This window comes from Papaver somniferum, chromosome 11 (assembly GCF_003573695.1).
Source record: "Papaver somniferum cultivar HN1 chromosome 11, ASM357369v1, whole genome shotgun sequence".
NCBI classification, from domain to species: domain Eukaryota; kingdom Viridiplantae; phylum Streptophyta; class Magnoliopsida; order Ranunculales; family Papaveraceae; genus Papaver; species Papaver somniferum.
The window spans coordinates 8,415,691-8,434,841 of NC_039368.1; the positions used below are offsets into that span (position 1 = coordinate 8,415,691).

The 19,151-nt window shown below is 36.3% G+C and overlaps 1 protein-coding gene across 2 annotated transcripts; it reads left to right on the forward strand.

Moving 5' to 3' along the window:
- Positions 1 to 14,418: 14,418 nt before the first annotated feature.
- LOC113323071 (histone deacetylase HDT2-like) lies at positions 14,419 to 16,986 on the forward strand. 2 transcript variants are annotated; one of them, XM_026571317.1, is made up of 7 exons: positions 14,419 to 14,553; positions 15,258 to 15,328; positions 15,431 to 15,847; positions 16,052 to 16,123; positions 16,233 to 16,317; positions 16,416 to 16,554; positions 16,662 to 16,986. In XM_026571317.1, the coding sequence occupies exons 1-7, from the start codon at positions 14,541 to 14,543 to the stop codon at positions 16,717 to 16,719; spliced, it is 855 nt and encodes a 284-aa protein (XP_026427102.1). In that variant the 5' UTR covers positions 14,419 to 14,540; the 3' UTR covers positions 16,720 to 16,986. The 2 variants fall into 2 exon arrangements, with proteins under 2 accessions (XP_026427102.1, XP_026427103.1); XM_026571318.1 differs by having other exon boundaries at positions 16,416 to 16,527.
- Positions 16,987 to 19,151: the final 2,165 nt, after the last annotated feature.

Consider the following 19,151-nt stretch of genomic DNA (forward strand, 5'->3'; position numbering starts at 1 on the left):
CCAATCCAAGGTACAGTTGTACTCCCTACGCCTCTGATCCCACCAGGATACTGCGCACTTGATTTCCTTAGCTGATCTCACCCACAACTAAGAGTTTTTACGACCCAAAATCGCAGGCTTTGACAATAAAAAAATATGTCTCACACAGATAAGTCTATCAAAGGATCAATCTGTCTCCCACAGATAAATCCTAAAGGTTTTGTTTTGTCTTTTGATAATGATCAAGGTGAACAAGAACCAATTGATAATCCGGTCTTATATTCCCGAAGAACATCCTAGAGTTATGAATCACCTCACAACAATCTCAATCGTATGGTAGCGAAACAAGATGTTGCATAATCACAAACGATGAGACGAATATGTTTTTGACTACTTTTTATATCTTGCCTATCGGAGATATCAATCTCAAGCCAATCAATCTGATTGTACTCGTATGATAGAAAATGCAAGATCAGATCACACAACTATGATAAAAATAGTATCGGCCTGGCTTCACAATCCCAATGAAGTCTTTAAGTCGTTAGAAACTTTGAGAGGCATATGAGGCAATTAATTTGTGCTGTGGTAAACAACAATTTGTCCACCATTTTCCTCTTGAGAGGAATCCTATGACTTATGTCTATCAAAGCGATTTGACCATACCTTCTTCTCTAATGGTCTTATGTTGTCTTTGGAAACCAACTTCTTAGACTAAGATAAAATCCTACATACCTCAGCAGTCTTCTGAGCAAGTTTAAGCTTCCTTGCCAATCGATTTGCTTTTCGTTGAAGTTTGTTGGCTTGCCTCACTTGATGTTTGTACTTGTAACATCTTGATAGTTCATGACCCTTCTGAGAACAACACGAGCACGTCAAACTTGGATAGTATTCAGGCATCTGCGGTATGAAAGCAGCCAGACACATAGTAGATCCTGAAACATTACAAACAAAGTTTCCAAAGGATGGGTCAATTGATTCTTCCAGCTTGATTGGATTCTCTTCTTCACCGAAACCATCAAGGTTGATATATGTATTGCTACAATTATCAAAATCAATGTTTTCACATAGAAGACCAACACTTGATTTCCTATCTTCATCAGAATCATAGATCTCAGACATCTCATCAAGTGTTACAGCAAGACCTTTGTTCCCATTGTATTTTCAACGATTTGGACACTCGTTTGCAAAATGACCAAAACCTTTACACTTAAAGCACTGTGGCATATCCTCGTCAGCATCCCTGTTTTTAGGAGGGACGCGATTGTGAGGTTTATCTGATGACCTAGGTTTGTCTCTTGAAAACCGTTTACTTCTCTTGAATAGAAGATCCCTAAACTGTATTGTGATCAAGGAGACTGATTTGTCAAGATCTTCATCCGAAAAATCACCCTCAGACTGATCATCCTTAGAGACACATACACTTTTACTTTTATCAAGTAACTTAGTGTTCTTTTGTGCTTTAAAGGCAACATCCTTTCCGATTTTGGATGTATTCTCATGATCAAAGATCTTTAGATTTCCAACCAATGTATTTCCGGAAAGATTATCAAGGTTATTTCTCTCAACGATGGCATGCTTCTTAGACTCGTATCTAGATGGCAGTGATCTGAGAATTTTCATCACAATGTCCTTTTCAGGAATAGTCTTACCCAATGCAAAATATACATTAACAATTTCAGACACTCTATGATTGAACTCATCAAATGTATCTTCATCTTCCATACGAAGGTTATCCCAATCGGAATTAAGGTTTTGAAGCCTAGCTTCCTTTTCACTGGAGTTACCTTCAAATACAGTTTCTAAGATATCCAACACATCTTTAGACCTAGTGCAATTTGACATATGCTGTTGAAGATTTGGGGTAATGGCATGTATGATGGCATTCAAACCGTCGGAATTTTGCTTTGCAGCAAGTATCTCGGCAGAATTATATTCACCAATATTCTTGGGAACGTTTACATCTCCAACTGCCACAACGGGAGCATCATATCCATTAACAACATATACCCATGATTGAAAATCACGCGCTTGAAGAAAATCTCGCATAGCAATTTTCCACCATAAGTAATTAGAGCCATCGAAGACTGGTGGTACGTTAATAGAGATAACACCTCTATCCATAGAGTCGGATCGCTACAAACACAGACTTGTAAGGCCTTGAACATGTTTGCCTGCTCTGATACCAATTGAAAATGCGGGGGTCTAACAACACCACCCAATATTTCGCTTAGCAATCTATATGGACAAACTCAAATATACTTTTAAGAGAATCAACAAGACTCAATCAATTCAATGTATATCAATTAGTTTGTATCTCTCTCTTTATTTGATTTACTCAAGCAGGAACTGCGAGTTCTAATCAAATGCAAGGAATAACTTAGATGCTACCAAAGACCAACATCCAAGGATCAATCAATGATAATCAACAACCCAAGGTGGGATTACTCTAATTGATGATCTAACACACAACCTGTATTATTTCAATTATAAAGATAAAACAATATAATGCGGAAATTGAAATAACACAGACACCAGAAATTTTGTTAACATGGAAACCGCAAATGCAGAAAAACTCCGGGACCTAGTCAGATTGAACACACATTGTATTAAGCCGCTACAGACACTATCCTACTCCAAGTTAACTTCGGACTGGACTGTAGTTGAACCCCAATCAGTCTCCCACCGATCTAAGGTATAGTTGTACTCCCTAAACCTCTGATCCCAGTAGGATACTTGGCACTTGATTACCTTAGATGATCTCACCCACAACTAAGAGTTGATACGACCCAAAATTGCAGGCTTTGACAATAAACAAATCTGTCTCACACATACAAGTCTATCAAAGGATCAATCTGTCTCCCACAGATAAACCCTAAAGGTTTTGTTCCGTATTTTGATAATAATCAAGGTGAACATGAACCAATTGATAATCCGGTCTTATATTCCCGAAGAACAGCCTAAAGTTATCAATCACCTCACAACAATATTAATCGTGTGGTAGCGAAACAAGATGTTGCGGAATCACAAACGATGAGACGAAGATATTTGTGACAACTTTTTATATCTTGCCTATCAGAGATATCAATCTCAAGCTAATTAATCTGATTGTACTCGTACGATAGAAGATGCAAGATCTGATCACACAACTACGATAAAAGTAGTATCTGTATGGCTTCACAATCCCAATGAAGTCTTTAATTCGTTAACCTGGTTTTAGAAGAATAAAACCAAAGGTTAAAGGAGAAACGAATCTAGCACGAAAACTAGTATCACACGTAAGATGTGGGGATTAGTTTTGCACAATACTAGATGTCTCCTTTAAATAGTCTTTCAAATCAGGGTTTGCAATTAAGTTACCTTGGTAACAAAGAAATCAATATCCACCGTTAGATGAAAACCTAATTTAGATTCAAGCTAATATTTCTCAACCGTTAGATCGAAAACTTAGCTTGTTACACACACTTGACATTGCACGTCTCTAGGTTTGTTAACCGTACCCAAACGTATGCACTTGTTGGTTCAACAATATTTAACCAAAAGGTTAGCCATAAGAGTATTTCATATCAACCATGTTATTCTTCACCATAACTAGTTCAAATTACTTCAAGATGAACTAGTTAGAGAGTTGTTCAGTTGCAAGGAAATCTTATGTACTACACATGACACAATTGAAGCAAAGATGATTTGATTCACTTGAATCGGTTCATGAACTTTTATACCCATGGTTTGCAAACTACTTCCTTATTCTTTTTAAGTTTAAGTTCAGAAATCATCTTCAGACATATAACCTTCTCAAGTTCGCAGACTAGGTTCGCGGACTTAAGTTACTGGGCAGAGTTTACAAACTCCAGCAGAAATTCTTGGGTATGAGAACTTCGCCGGTTCACGGACTGGGTTCGCGAACTGAGTTCGTAGACTTAGCTTCACGCAAATAGTTTGTCAACTCCAGCAGAAATTCTCGGGTTTGAGAACTTCGGCAGTTCGCGGACTTGGCTCACGCCATTCTTCCGGTTCTCTTGATCAACAAAGTTCGCAAACTTTGGTTCAAGGAATAGGACTTATACATAAATGTGTTTCCACAACAATGCTTATGTCCATCATTGGTTGTGTAATCTAAACTTTCATTTCAATCATTGAAACATTCTTAGAGGACGTTATATAGTTGTTGCACCATTTCTCGTCAAAGAAATTTTCAAAGTGATTGAAACATAACATGACTTTCGTCACTAGGTAAAGATAAACTCGGTTGAAGCGAAAGCTTACCAACACATATTTCGAGATATATATAGGCGAGGTATACTCGGTTCGAAATACCAAATGTGTATAATCAAAGTCTATATAGAAAAAAGACTTTTGTCTCAAAGAGTAGGAGATAGAGTAGATAGACTTTTGAGTATAGATAAGTTCAAGTCTCCATATACCTTTTGTTGATGAAGTTCCACCGGTTCCTTGAGTAGTTCTTCGTCTTGTATGATGAATTGACATGGAGTTCTTGAGCTCAACTACACTTTTTATCCTAGTCCGAGACTTAGCTATAGTAGACGAAAAATCAAGACTTATAGTTTCAATCACTAACATTGACAAACATGCTTGAGATAACAACTCATGTGAGTTCCACCGAGCGATGCTCTAACAACACTCAACAACAAAATTATTCATTGTAACTACTCACTTGCTACCACTTCAACCCATCAACCACAATTACTTGTAGCATAAACTCTATATCAACCAGTTTCATTATATAGTTATCTCAACCTCGGCTCCATTACACCTTCACCAACATCACATAGCTCAAATCCAACTCATATATAATCACATAATCTCAATAATTTATAAACATTCAAATCAAAATACTAAAATTGAGACAATATAGAGGCTTACCCAAAACCTAGCACTCTCTGAGTTGATACTTAACCAACCACTTCAATTGAAACCCTAGAATTTTTTGTCTAGACCTGAAATCAAGCACCTGCACCAATTACATCATCTGAGATTAAGATTTCACCTGCAACTCCACTATAATCCTCTCAATCATCCAAACCCATCTTTTATCTCATCTGATTTCTTTACTGCCTCAATAAAACCCTAATTTCTCAATTCGTCAAATAACTACTCTTCTTCAAAATTAAACCCATAGTCTTCCTCTTCACAACAGATTGTTTAATACCCATACTTTAATCTCATCTTGTTTAATTCAATCCGTCCATCTTCAACATACAGAAACCCTAACTCCTTATTCAATCCTCAAACAACTCTACAACTTCAATTAAGAACAAACCCATCTTCTAACTTCTCCTTATTCACCCTTAATCGAATTCTCGAATTCAATTACGGAAACCCTAATAATTTCTCATTTACTTCTTTTTCATGATTCACAACAACACCACCATAAACTACTCCATGATCTTCTCCACCTCCTACCGATCACAAAGCCTCCACTTGATCTCTCAATAACTCGCAGAAGAGCAAGAACATGGGAAGAGAAGAAATAGAAGATAGAAGGAATGAAAAAGAATAAGAAAGAAGAATGAATCTTCTCGGTGAGGTGAAGATAAGGCCGACCAAATTAATAAGGCACCTAACGCTCTGGATAAGGGTTGATAATTCGGTTTGTCTAAAAAATAATTAATCCTCCCTTCATACTCATCCTATGATATCTTTTTCGTCCGGTATCCGAATGACAAGTTCGAGTAATCCATTCCGCGTAACTTTTCGAGATTTATCAAATGTTACTATATTCGTATCTAAACTACTGTTATATTAATTTCTAATAATTAAGGTTGATCTCTAATTAATTGAGTTATTAACAGCTAAGACGTCTCTCGACCGGTCTAATAGCGTTGACGAGCTTGAGGGTCTTTATAATTAAGATAATATATTTTAATATTTACCGTGAGAAGCCCAGACGGTCGTGGACCATTTGACTTTTTGGTTTTTTGAACGCTTGAGAAAAATATGAAAACAAAAGGTATTCTCAAACGAGCGAGTTTCCAGAAGATGGGAGAAGTAATAATAGAATAAGGAATGAGAGAGGCATGAGACCGGCCACGGTCGTGGCATGGCCGGCTGGCCAGTAGGCCCGATCCCGTGACGTCTTCTTTATTTTTATTTTATTTATTTTTCACCTTGTGTGAAAAGATATGGAAAACTAAAAGTTTTGCTCATGCGAGGAAGTTTGCTCAAACAAGGAAGTTTTCAAGAGACAAGGAAAAATAATAAAATAAGGTAAAAAAGAGAAGATGGAGAGGCGTGGGACCAGCCACGGTACAGGCATGGCTGGCCAGCCGGTGGGCCCTTTCTCGTGTGCCTCTTAAGTTTTTTATTTTTATTATTATTATTTTATTCTCCTATTTCTCACAGGTCTCCATACTTCCTCGTGTGTGCGTCTAATGTTGTGAAATATAAAATAATATTATTTTAATATTATTAATAAAAGAAAATCTAGTAGTCGGGGTTTTGGGAAAGTTGAGCAATATTTGGAAAAATATCGAAACTAGGAGTTTTGCTCAAATGAGAGAGTTTTAAGAGATGAGGTAAATAATAATAGAATAAGGAAATAGGGAAGTGTGGGGCTAGTCACGGCCGTGGCATGGCCTGCCGGACGGTGGCCCGACCCTATTTTATTATTATTATTATTCCTTAGTTCCTCATATTTCCTCGTTCGTCCATATTTAATTGCTCGTTTATGCATATTTAGCTGTTTACTTATGCATATATGGGTGCTCGTTCGGGCATTATCGTTAAATACACTCACACCATTTTTCTCGGAGCTTACTCGGTGCTGGCCCAAATGCGCGAAAAGTGAATATCTATTAATAATACATGGGATTCAGTTGAGAAATGCCATGGAACATAGTAATATATAAAATAGATTATTTTCTAGGAATTTGATTGATGAATATATATTGCGCTAGAAATAATCTATGAATGGCTTTATACTAAAAATGCAATATGCATAAGAGCGTTATGTTTATCCGAGAATTGAGGTATGAGATGGTGGAAACATCATACTCATTCTGAATATTAATTCTGTATAGTCAGGGAACACTCAGACATCTTGAAGACGTTAACTCTCTATACTAGCATGCAATATGTCTAGGAGACGTCCAATCAATATCTATTTTATACAGAAGTATCGATGAAATATGCGAAGTTTTGAAAGCTCAGTTGAGAGGCTTTAATGATCACATATTCATGCATGCTCTGAGAGGTTGTACACTCAGTCAGAGATTGTGACATGAGCTTTCACGTCTGAATCCTACAATATGAATTTCACATATACGTGTCTGATGCCGTGTCAGAAATATGCAAAATCATGATTTTACGATTTTATCCTTTGTCGAAAATCTACCATCAACAGTTGGTTATGGAGCAGTTGACATTTTCAATTTGATTAGATAGATCATAATGTGTCATCTGAAAAATAATTCTTAAAGAGTTTATTCTTTATGCACTCATTTGCTATCTTTACTTTTTATATATTAGTTTTATCTTTTCTTTAGCTAGCATCTAGTCGTGTGATCAGTCAAACCAGCTACTGTATATTGTTTTGTGCATTATGAATCCATTGGTGCAGGCGTAAATGCATATGCACATGGTGTACTCAAGAAGGATTAAGGAGAGAACTTACTGATGTGAAGGAATTTGGGATCAAAATAGAGATGACGCAAAGTAATGGTGGAAATGCAAGCTCGAAGTCCAAAATAATCTCTGGAGAGGTGAAAATCTCTCATATGACTTAGTCATTGAATAAATAGTTCTTAAAGAGTTTATACAATTGTTCATTGCAATTTCAATGTATTGAGAAAGTGGTAACTATATAAGTTGAGTGCATATTTGATGTACTGAGCATGATTATGCAGAATTTCATTATCGATTTGGTTAGTTCTTATATCATAACTTGTGGATAAATGTAGTTTTTTTTTATAGTTTTTTATAATTTTAATATGGAATTAAGTGTAACTGTATGCGTGAATTGTTGACAGTAAATCGAATAATAATATCATTTTACTTCTTCTTTCTTGGTTTTTGGTTAACTGTACATACATGTTATACTGAAAGTAATATGCTTGTTATGCATTTATAATGGGTGTAAAATCCATTTTGTGTACATATATTGTTGCTTTAAATGGAAATCATTTTCTTTAATATTGTTTTCACAGGTTCTTCAGTGTTTTTGACTTGGATCCATGTTACGCTCTTATTCAATGATGAGGAGATTATCATTATTTCAGGTTAGGTAGTTCTTAAGTTTCTACTTATGATAATTATTTTACAATTGATTATTTGACATACCATGAATGAATTGAGTGTATATTTGATGCACCACATTTGACAACAGAAATAGTTTTGGAAATGTAGTGTTGTCAAACCAATATTATGTCTGTTTATAGATCCTTTGTAATTAATCTACCAGCTTGCAACATTTTTTCTCCTTGCCAATTGTCTAATCTTCTTTCAAAAGAAATATTGATGTCTTCAAAAGATTTGACTTTGGATTTTCCAATAAGAAGAGGGGATCCTAGGTACTTCTCTTTGCCGTCCATATTCTTTACTCCATGTTTATGACTAAGAGTGTCACTCATAGAAGGATCCAAGTTATTACTGAGTAAGATGGATGATTTGTCAAAGTTAATGACTTGACCAGATTGTGAGCTGAAGTCTTCACTAATCTGAATAAGATTGTCCACACTGGTTAAATTTCCATGAGTAAAGATAAGACAACCATGTACAAAAAGCAAATGATTTATAGGAGGATCACCTCTAGCTGCTTTGATCCCTGAAACTTTCTTAGAGAGATGAGTTGTTGTCAGAGTTCTAGAAAACCATTTCATAGCCAAAATGAAAAGATAAGGAGATAAATGATCTTCCTGTCTAATGCCTCTTGTGAGTTTGAATTCTGAGCAAGGTGAACCATTGAGAAGAACTGATATAGATGTAGTACTTATGCATTGCTGAATAAGAATAGTCCATTCCATAGCCAAAATGAACAAATATGAAGATAAAGAATCTTCATGTCTAATGGATCTTGGTACGTTTGGTTGCCCAAATATCTTGGGTTCACGTTTCCCCGGGATTTATACCCCCTCCCCAAGATTTGCTGGGAAACTTATGCGGGATTTACGGACCCACTTTATTTTAACCCTAAAAGCCACAAATTGTCCCTTTAAACAGTCTCCAAACAGTACATGAGATTTGAAATAAAATAATGCTTAAAATTATAGGAAATTTCACTTAGATACCAAACACACATAAAAATTATGTGATTCCTAGAAATTGTAATCCAATGGAATTATATATCTCTTGAAATTATGAATCCTACAACCAAACACACCAATAATGATTTTTTTGGTATTTTTTTCATCACATAAAGACCCGACCAAGATTTCATGTCAATCAGATAAGTGCAGGTACCCTAAACAGCGGTGTTACAAAGACTTTAGATACAAAATTATGCTAGAACATGAAAAGTTTGATACCTCTAGTTTATAAGTTAGATTGAGTGGGTTGATTTTTAGATATGGGAAACCCTTTCTTATGATTATGCTACTCTAAAATTTTCAAAAGAGTTTAATTCTGGAAGTACCCAAATTATGGAAAGTTCTATAGATATTACTGTAAGTTTTCAGTCAGAGGGCCATTGCTTTGTGCAATTCAAAGTACAAGGTAATCTCAAAGATAATGTCTACTAGGATGAATAAAATTATGCATAAGATAAATTTCTCCATTACATGCCGTATATATCCAGAGAATAAAGAATTAAGATAATATCCATCTTGCTCAAGAAATAATTCATATAAGGGTAACCTTCATACTATGAAATTGAAGTCAAAGGGTAGAGATTTTCTAGCTTCGAAGTTAAATATGTCTAAAGCCTTTGATATATTAGACTGATCATTTTTTCTAGATGTTATGAAGCAAAGAAGCTTTTGTGATAAACGGGTTAACTTGATTAGTCAATGTACCAGCACCACTAAGATTTCAGTAATTCTCCTTATCATACTTAACAACCATCTAAGGAGTAAACTGTTACACAATAAAAGGTACAACATAACCTCCAAGCATCTTAGAGTGTCAAGTGTTGTTTAACATCAACTTTAGTTGATAAAACTTCTTAAGAGTCTAAGAGGGTCAAGTGTTTTTCAACATCCACTCTAATTGTTAAAACTTTTTACGCGCGTTAAAAAACTTTTTACTTCCTTGCTGGGTTCCTCATGAGACTTGTTGGTAGGGGTGTGCAACGGACGGACGGATGCAGATTATGGGTCACCTTCATCCAATCCGTCAAAGTTGCGGATTTGGGAAATCCAACCGTGTCCGGCCCAATAACCATCGGATTTGACATCTGCGAATCAGCGGGTGATACGTACCGGATGCGGATTAACCGCGGATTTAGGTACTAAAATTATTGTCCTTTCTCGGATTATCCATTCTGAAAAAGCGGGGTCTAACAACCAAACCCAATATTTCATTCAGCAATCTGAATAGACTAACTCCAATATACTTTCAAGAGAATCAACTAGACAGCTAGACTCAATCTTTAAAAAAGTATATATCAAAGAGTTATATCTCAATTCAATCTGCAATTAAACAAATAGGAATTTGCGAGCCCGATTGAATAAGAGAAATAACTTGGACGGTATCATAAACCAATATCCAAGTGTCAATCAATTCAATCAACAACCCAAAGGAAGGATTCAATAACTGGTTGATCTTAACGCACAACCTGTGATATTTCTATTATATAAACAAATATAATGCGGAAAAGAAATAACACAAACACTTGAAATTTTGTTAACGAGGAAACCGCAAATGCAGAAAAACCCCGGGACCTAGTCCATCTTTGAAAATCACACCGTATTAAGCCACTACAGACACTAGCCTACTACCAATGAACTTCATACTGGAATGTAATTGAGCCCCAACAAGATTCTACGCACTTGATTCCCTTAGTTGATCTCACCCACAACTAAGAGTTAATACGACCCAAAATCGAAAACTTGATAAACAAATATGTCTCACGCAGAAAAGTCTATTGAGATAGATAAATTTGTCTCCCACAGAAATACCTATAAAGTTTTGTTCCGTCTTTTGATAAATCAAGGTGCACAGGAACCAATTGGTAAACCAGACTTATATTCTCGAAGAAAAACCTAGTACTATCAATCACCTCACAATAATCTTAATCGTACGAATGCGAAACAAGATATTGTGGAATCACAAACGATGAGAGGAAGATGTTTGTGACTTCTTTTTATCTTGCCTATCGGAGATCAATCTCGAGCAAATCTTAGAGAAGATAGTACTCAATACGATAGAACATGGCAATATCAGGACACGCAACTACAGAGAAAATAGTTGGGACTGTCTTCACAATCCTAATGAAGTCTTCAAGTCATTAACCTTAGGTGTGCACAAGGGTCTGTTCAGATCGTTTTTCAGCACTACCGATCAGAGACCCATATAGGTCGGTTAATTTTTCATCTGCCGCAATTACTATTGATTTTAGTTTGGGTCGGTTGTAAACCGCACGATTCAAGATCGGATCGGTTTGGATCGGTTCCTGGTTTACCGATCATTACATGATCTCATATGCATACGGAGTAAAATCAACACCTTCCTCAAAAAATGAAACTAAAATCCACCCTTAAGTGATAAACAATAGACAAAATCAAAAAAATAAATAAAATGAAATCAGACGAAAACCCGCTTGTAACAATACCTCAGTTAATTAAAACAATAAAAAAAAATCCAAAGCAAACTAATCTCCATTAATAAGAGTACTCCAATCAATTAAAACACCAATCAAAAAATCGAAACCAAATTAAATCCCATCAGTAGAATTACCTTAATTAATGAGAATCGATCAACAAATCGAGACCAAACCCTACTTATAGAAACAATAATTAACAAACTTTTACATTGCCGTAAATTCCATTTGATTATCAACAAAAATCAGAAACATTTGGAGATGATGGTGGTGATGTATGTAGGTGAGGGTTGTAGTTAATAAAGAAAATGAAAGAAGTTTGAAGATCAGAAGATAGTGGAGTCGCCTCTCCGTAGCCCTAGTTTTGCTCGAGAGGAAAATAGGAAGAAAAGAATAAAAAAGAAGGTTTGTGGCTAGAGTTTGAGGAGAGTATCTAGGAGAAATATTTATACGTGGCCATTGATGTTTTAGATCGGGCGGTTTTGAGTGAGGTCGGTCGGTATCTATACACACCGAGTAGTACCGTGGATATCTCGGGTTTAGAAAACACTTTACGTACATGGTCGTAAAGTACTTTGGATTCGGTCAAGTTCGGTTCTTTTTAGGTCGGGTCGGACAGTTTAGGCGGTTTGGCCGGGTCAATGTGCACCCCTAGTTAACCTACAAGTTTTAGAAAAAAACCTATGGTTAAAGGAGAATTGACTCTAGTCGCAACTAGTATCACAAAAGAGGTGTGGGGATTAGGTTCCCAGTTGCTAGAGTTTTCCCTTATATAATTTTTAAATCAGGATTTGCAATCAATATTACCTTGGTCACAAAGCATTCAATATTCACCATTAGATGAAAACCTTATTAGACTCAAGTTAATATCTTTCAACCGTTAGATCGAACTTACCTTGTTACACACAAATGAAATGTACCTTCATTTAGATATGAGTAACTATACCTAAACGTGTACACCTTGTTGGTTCAACAATAGTTAACCAAAGTTAGCCATATGAATTACTTTCATATCAACCTTATTCATCTTAACCATAACTAGTTCAAATGACTCAAATGAAACTAGTTCTAGAATTGTTCAATTTCTTGTATTCTCATATAAGATGACTTGGTTAAAGCGAAATCTTACCAACACATATTTCGAGAAATATGTAAGCGAGTTAAACTCAGCTCGAAATTTCAAATGTGTATAAATCGAATACTATATAGTAATACGACTTTTGTCTCAAGACGGAAATATAGTAGATATAGACTTTCCGAGTGATGGATGAGTTTCAGTCTCCACATACCTTTTGTTGATGAAGTTCCACAAGCTCTCCTTAGTAGTTTTTCGTCTTCAATAGATGAACGCCGTGAAGTCTAAAGCTCAACTACACATTCTATCCTAGTCCGAGACATCGCTATAAGTAGACTAGAAATCAAGAGTTATAGTTTTGATCACCAAACTTGACAAACAAGCTTGAGATAACAACGCTTGCGAGTTCGACCGAGCAGTGCTCTAACACATTTAAACATTTTATTTCCATTAATCAAAATAAACAAAACTGTAAGAACAAAAGAGAAATCAAGAAATCCATTTCAATCGGGATTGTAATAATCATATTTCATTAACAATAATCATTATGGAATTACATGTCCATTGTTACTGTAAGTTAAAGATTTCTGAATACCACCTTGACAAAAGAAAAAACTTGTTAGACATTAAAACAAACAATTATTAACTAAACTAACAATTACAGTGCCAGGTTGAAGAGCCATTAAAGGACTTGGAATTGGACCAAACAAGTAATTCCCACCAAGTAATATAACCTAACAAATGGTGAACTACCTTCATCTGAAACAACTGTTTTAATTGCATACTGTGATGTTATCATCCCTGCAAACTTATTATTCTCAAGTCTCAACTGGTAATGCTAATAGTTTCGGCATCAATGCCATGAAAGCTGGTAATAATCCTTCAATCTCATTGGTGTTCAAATCAAGTGCTATTAGTTCACTTTGGGTACCTAAATTCCTTGGTACTTGAGAAAGATAAGAAGTTTATATATATAAATGATATTTCCAATATTTTATTAAGAAGAAGAAATAAGATCCTTCCACATTATCAGCAGAGGGCGTTGGTAGCCTAGCAATAATATGGGCACCGACGCTCTTTTAAATAATAATACCTATTCTATGAAAAAGAGACCCTCCTATTTTGTAATTAGCATCTTGACCAACCTTCTCAAAAAAACACAAGTATCATCACCTAACTCATTAAGAGTTGGAAAATCCAACACCCCGAACCCATACACGTGTGCAAGGCATTTTTCCAATATTATCCTTAATATTTTTATTAATTTTCCTTACTGTCTTACGGTGCAGGTGAATATGCGGACTTTAAAGTCCAACCGCAACCAAACCGTTAAAAGTTCGAATTTGGAAAATCCAATCGCGTGTGGCCTATGGATTTTGCTGATTGAATTTCACCCGTAATTTTACGAATAAATGCGATGAAATCCGCGATTCCAGACTTTTTGCTCAACCTACTAGCTGGTAGGCTAGCACGACAACCCAATAACAATGTTTAATACAATCCATAGACTTGGTAAGAGGGCTTTGTAGTCAGGGCCCATAAATAAAACGAACTAAACAAAAATCCAATAACACAGCTGTGTGGTGGCGTAGGCTACCGAACCATAATACTCCTGGTTATACAATATCAGTCAGGTCATTTCGGAAATTTACTTATAAAATCCCACTAAACCCTAAGCATATATCCCCTCTTTCATTTCTCTCGTGAACAACGCTCTACCTCCTCCCCCAATAAACCTCTCCAAAACCCTAATCGCCACCTTACCTTTCTGAATCCATGGAGTTTTGGGGTAATAATCTCTTCTAATCTCTTTAGTATTTCTATTTGCTTGTTCTTTGATGATCTCCGTAGTGTGTTTGATGCTTGATTTGTTCGTGTTTTTGAAACCCTGACTGGCGTTATAGTGTTTTTAGGTTTTTAGTGGCTGTTTTTTCTATTTGTTGTTTAATATGAGATGTTTGAGCTTTATTATTTGATTATCATGAAGTTTTAGGTATGATTTTAGGGATTTGTGTACTTTTGTGATTTTAGGGTTTGGAGGTTCAGTTTTGACTGTCTGATTGAACGAGTTGGGATGGATTTTTGGTTTCTGTTTATGTTATTTGTTCTTGATTTGAAACAGTATTTTCTGTTTGATTCATCTATGTTCTGCAATCATGTGGATGTATCTGCTGCTGTGGTTGCTATGTTTGTTTTTAGGTTTTTTGTTTGATAAGTATGTATTTTGCTTCAGATAATAGGATGTGTAGTTTTCATTTGAAGCTAATGATGTATAATAGCTGTATATGATGATTTGTGCCTTCGATTTAGTGATTGCATCCTTTAGTCTCTTGGATTTTGCAAGTGTTTGTCACTTTCCCATTTAAATTTGATGTCTGGTCTTAGAGTATGTGAAAACCCCCCTTTGATTTTGGTTGCTTTAGAGAATTTGAGAGTAATTTTTGTCCCTATTTTGTTGTTACTATATCTTACTGATATATTGGTGGTGGTCAGGTGTTGAAGTCAAGCCTGGACAGAGCTACAAGGTTGCTCCTGTAGAAGAAAAAGTCTTGCATCTTTCACAGGTTAGATTATTGTTGACCAGGCTGTAGTTTATTGATTTTTGTTTCTTTTATGATTTTGATATGCTGCAAGGAAGTTTCTAACTATTTTCTTTAATGTCTTAGTCATGTATCGGTGAAGTGAAGAAGGGAAAGGAGGAAACAGTGGTTGTGTATGCAAAGATTGATAACCAAAAGCATGTGATTGCACACCTTAGTGCTGATAAGTTCCCTCAGATATCTCATGATTTGGTGTTCGAGAAGGAATTTGAGCTATCCCACAGCTCAAAGAATGGAAGCATCTACTTCACTGGATATATGTCTGTCCTTGGAGATTCTGATGATGAAGGTGGTTTTCTTACAGATTCTGATGAGGATGATATGCCTGTTGAGGATTTCCCTGTTGACATTAAGGAGAATGGAAAGGCTGCCAAACCTGATGCTTCTGCACCTAAGAAGGTGAAGGTTGTTGACCCCAAGGCTGATGATGAGGATGATTCTGACGAATCTGATTCTGATGGTTCCGATTCTGATGAAGATGAGGTATTTTACTCTCAGCAGCCTAGTTATCTTCTTATATATTATTGATTTACATTGTGTATCATCTTCTTTGGATTCCTGTATTTGTCATCTTGGGAGACTTGTTATAGGTTCTATTATGTCAATTGCTAGTTTATGAGACACTTCTTTTTGTTATATGTATTGCCCAGAGCTGGTGTATTGAGTGTTGTTTGCATGGTTGTGTAGGATATGGAGGGGAGTGATAGTGATGATGGCGAGAGCTCGGATGAAGAAGAAGAGCCAACTCCTACTCCTAAGGTAATTTTTCAATACTTTCATATGATTAGCTTGAGTCGGAGTTCTCTGTATTTGCCGCTCTCTGCATTTGCCGCTGCTGATCAACTAAAACTTGATGTCTTTCTTATAGGGAAAGAAGAGACCTGCTGAAGGTGCTAACAAGAAGTCCACCCCTGGTGACAAAAAGGCTAAACTAGAGACTCCTCAGAAGTCTGGTAAAAATCTTCTATCATTTGGCTTACTTCTTTGGATTGTTATGTTGCTGCCATTTTTTAATTTGTTCTAATTTCTGGAGCTGTTGATCTTGTTTCAGGTGCTGATGGCAAGAAAGGTGGCGCTGTTCATCAAGGTACTCCTTACCCCAAGGGAGGAAAGACCCCTGCAAGTGGAGGCAACAAGTCAAACAAATCTCTAAAATCTACTGGGTCAGTTTCATGCAATTCTTGTAGCAAGTAAGCTACTGTCTTCGAATTTAAATTTTTATTTAGCTGTCCGCTAATTGGTCATTTGTTTTTGCTTTTATTCTCATACTGATTTGGTTATGCTGTTTTCTATGCAGGGCATTCGGTACTGACTCTGCTCTCCAGGCACACTCAAAGGCTAAACACGGCAAGTGATTCAAAGTGACACAAATGCTAAAGTTTTGTAGTTGTGATTTGAGAGGTGGACAAGTACAGGGGAGTTTCTACTCTGTTGGAGATTTGGATTCCGAAAGAAATATAGTAGTAGCATTATTATTATTAGACCTAAGTTTTAGTATGAGTATTGCATTGACTTCTTAATTTCTGGATGTAATGGGTTTGGATTCCTCTCAAATATTTGTGGTTTGGTGTTTTATTATCAAATTTAGTTTATTCTCTTCAAATTTGTCTTGTTCTTTTTGATATTTTGAACGCTTTATTATCAAATTTACTTGCCTGATTTTTATGAGTAGAGTCCTTTAGCCACTTGGTAGAATTACCCAATGATTCCCAAGTTTGGTAATTGAACCTGAATTCCTTTTCTTCAACAAGATGGTGCACATGGGATATGATTATGCCTATGGTGTGCGCCTTAAGCCTCTGTGGTGCTATTGGTGTCTGACTGGTCAGAATCTTCTTAATTAGGGATCATGACCTTTTTAGTTTCCAAATTATGGCCAGTAGGTAAAGATAGAAACTCCATAGAAATCCTACTACTTCTAGACCTCTATTAAGATTAAGAATAGAAACTCCTTTTGGTTTCCTTTTCTTGTGAAACCTCTCCCCGTATCACAAAGCCTATAAATATGAGACCTATTTTTTGTTTCAGCTCACACAAATCATTATTTTCTTTGAATTAAGATAGGCTATTGCCTATTGGAAACAGAAAAGGAAGATGGCTCCTGCTAAGTCATATGCCACGAGAATTAAAGGGTTACAGAAGAAAATTGAGGAATTCTCTATATTGGTTGGTGTTGATGCTTGTATGCTTGTCTACGGCGGACCAAAACAAGGTGTTGATACATACCCGAAGCCGCAGAGTTTAGGCGATTTAATTAGAATCCTTAGGCGATATCTCAGTCTGCCGAAACAAGAACGCACTAGAAAACACATTGATCTTAATAATGTATCTGGCGATGGTGGAAAGAACAAAATTGATTATGATAATTCGAGTGAATTAGCGGGAGATAATAGCAATGCTGACGGACTAGAATGGGATGATCGGTTCAATAACTTAAGTGCTGATCAAATCCAACAACTTATTGACTCTGTAGATGCCAAGATTGAAACAATAGATGAGAAAATTCAGTTGGCAGAAGAAAATCTTAGCTGCATGACAAGTAGATCTACTGATCATGGGGCTGCTGCTGCTGCTACATCTTGGGGAGGGAACACTAGTATGCAGCAGATGCAACCAGTGTACATTCTTCAACCCTTTAATCAGAATTTTGCTGGTCAGAGACCAATGAATCTAGAGAATGGTTCTGGGATGGTACCAATGGTAATGCAATACCCGATGATGGCAATTCAACCAGGAGGAGGCAATCAAATTCCAATGATGGCAGTTCAACCCGGAGGAGGCAATCAGATGGTGTTTGGAAATCATCAAGGACCAGTTACATATTTCATGCCACAGCCATTTGTCCAGCCAATGCCGACGTCGTCGTATATACCAAATCTGATGCCTCGTGGTGATGCATGAAGCAACCCTGTTGATGATTGCATTCTCTTATGGAGGCTTTAACTGCAGAGACTAGATTTTAAGATCTTGTTATAAGTTTTTTTCAATTCAACCCCGAAATTATGTCAGGAATAGGGGGTTAATCAAATATTTTATTTTTTGTATTTTTGATCTTGTTTTCGATATTCTATAAAAGATATTTTTGGTTATGTTGCGCAAGATGGTTTATCCTTTACAGAGTGTTGCTTAAACTCAAGACAAAATCCAAATGCCCTTTGCAGAGTGTTGCTTCCTGCCAAGACCTTTGTGCTAAAACCAAGGCAAACTAGCTATAAGCCTCTTAGCATATATTATCTCCATTACTACAAATCCAAACATTGTTGCAGAACCGCTTCTAAATCTTGTTCCAATTTTTACTTTACTTCATTACAATCCTTAACAATTGGAACTTTGCAGGAACCTAACTTCATGTGAGGATGTAAAAATACTCAGTCACTTGATATTTAAGATTTGGGGCACTCCCAAGGACTAGGGTCCAATTTTGTGTTTTTGTCCAACTTTGAAGGAACCTGCTAGTCACCAATTAATCCATTGAAGTATTGAACAGATTTCTAAGGAGGTGTACAGACAACATTGACTTTGATTTTTTACTAGGTTGAGCCAATCCGTATCGACACCGACGTACACTTGCACCATACTTGTAGGGAAAGGTAACATTTTTTCCTGCTGAGAATAGCGTATCCGGCATCCGGTACCTGTACACCATTCTTAACCAGGTTATGTAAAAAAAGACAAAAAAAAGACAAAAATGATCAGTAACAGTCCAAGTCTGTAAAGCTAACCAGTACTAAGTTCCACACGCAACTCATCTGACAGATTTGAAGTCAAAAGTGTATTTTCCAGAGCA

What these genes read in the sequence shown, in the direction of transcription:
- LOC113323071 (XM_026571317.1), top strand. An exon ending in AAGTCTTGCATCTTTCACAG is followed by an intron (nt 15,329 to 15,430) that starts GTTAGATTATTG and finishes TTAATGTCTTAG; the next exon opens with TCATGTATCGGTGAAGTGAA. An exon ending in AGCCAACTCCTACTCCTAAG is followed by an intron (nt 16,124 to 16,232) that starts GTAATTTTTCAA and finishes TCTTTCTTATAG; the next exon opens with GGAAAGAAGAGACCTGCTGA.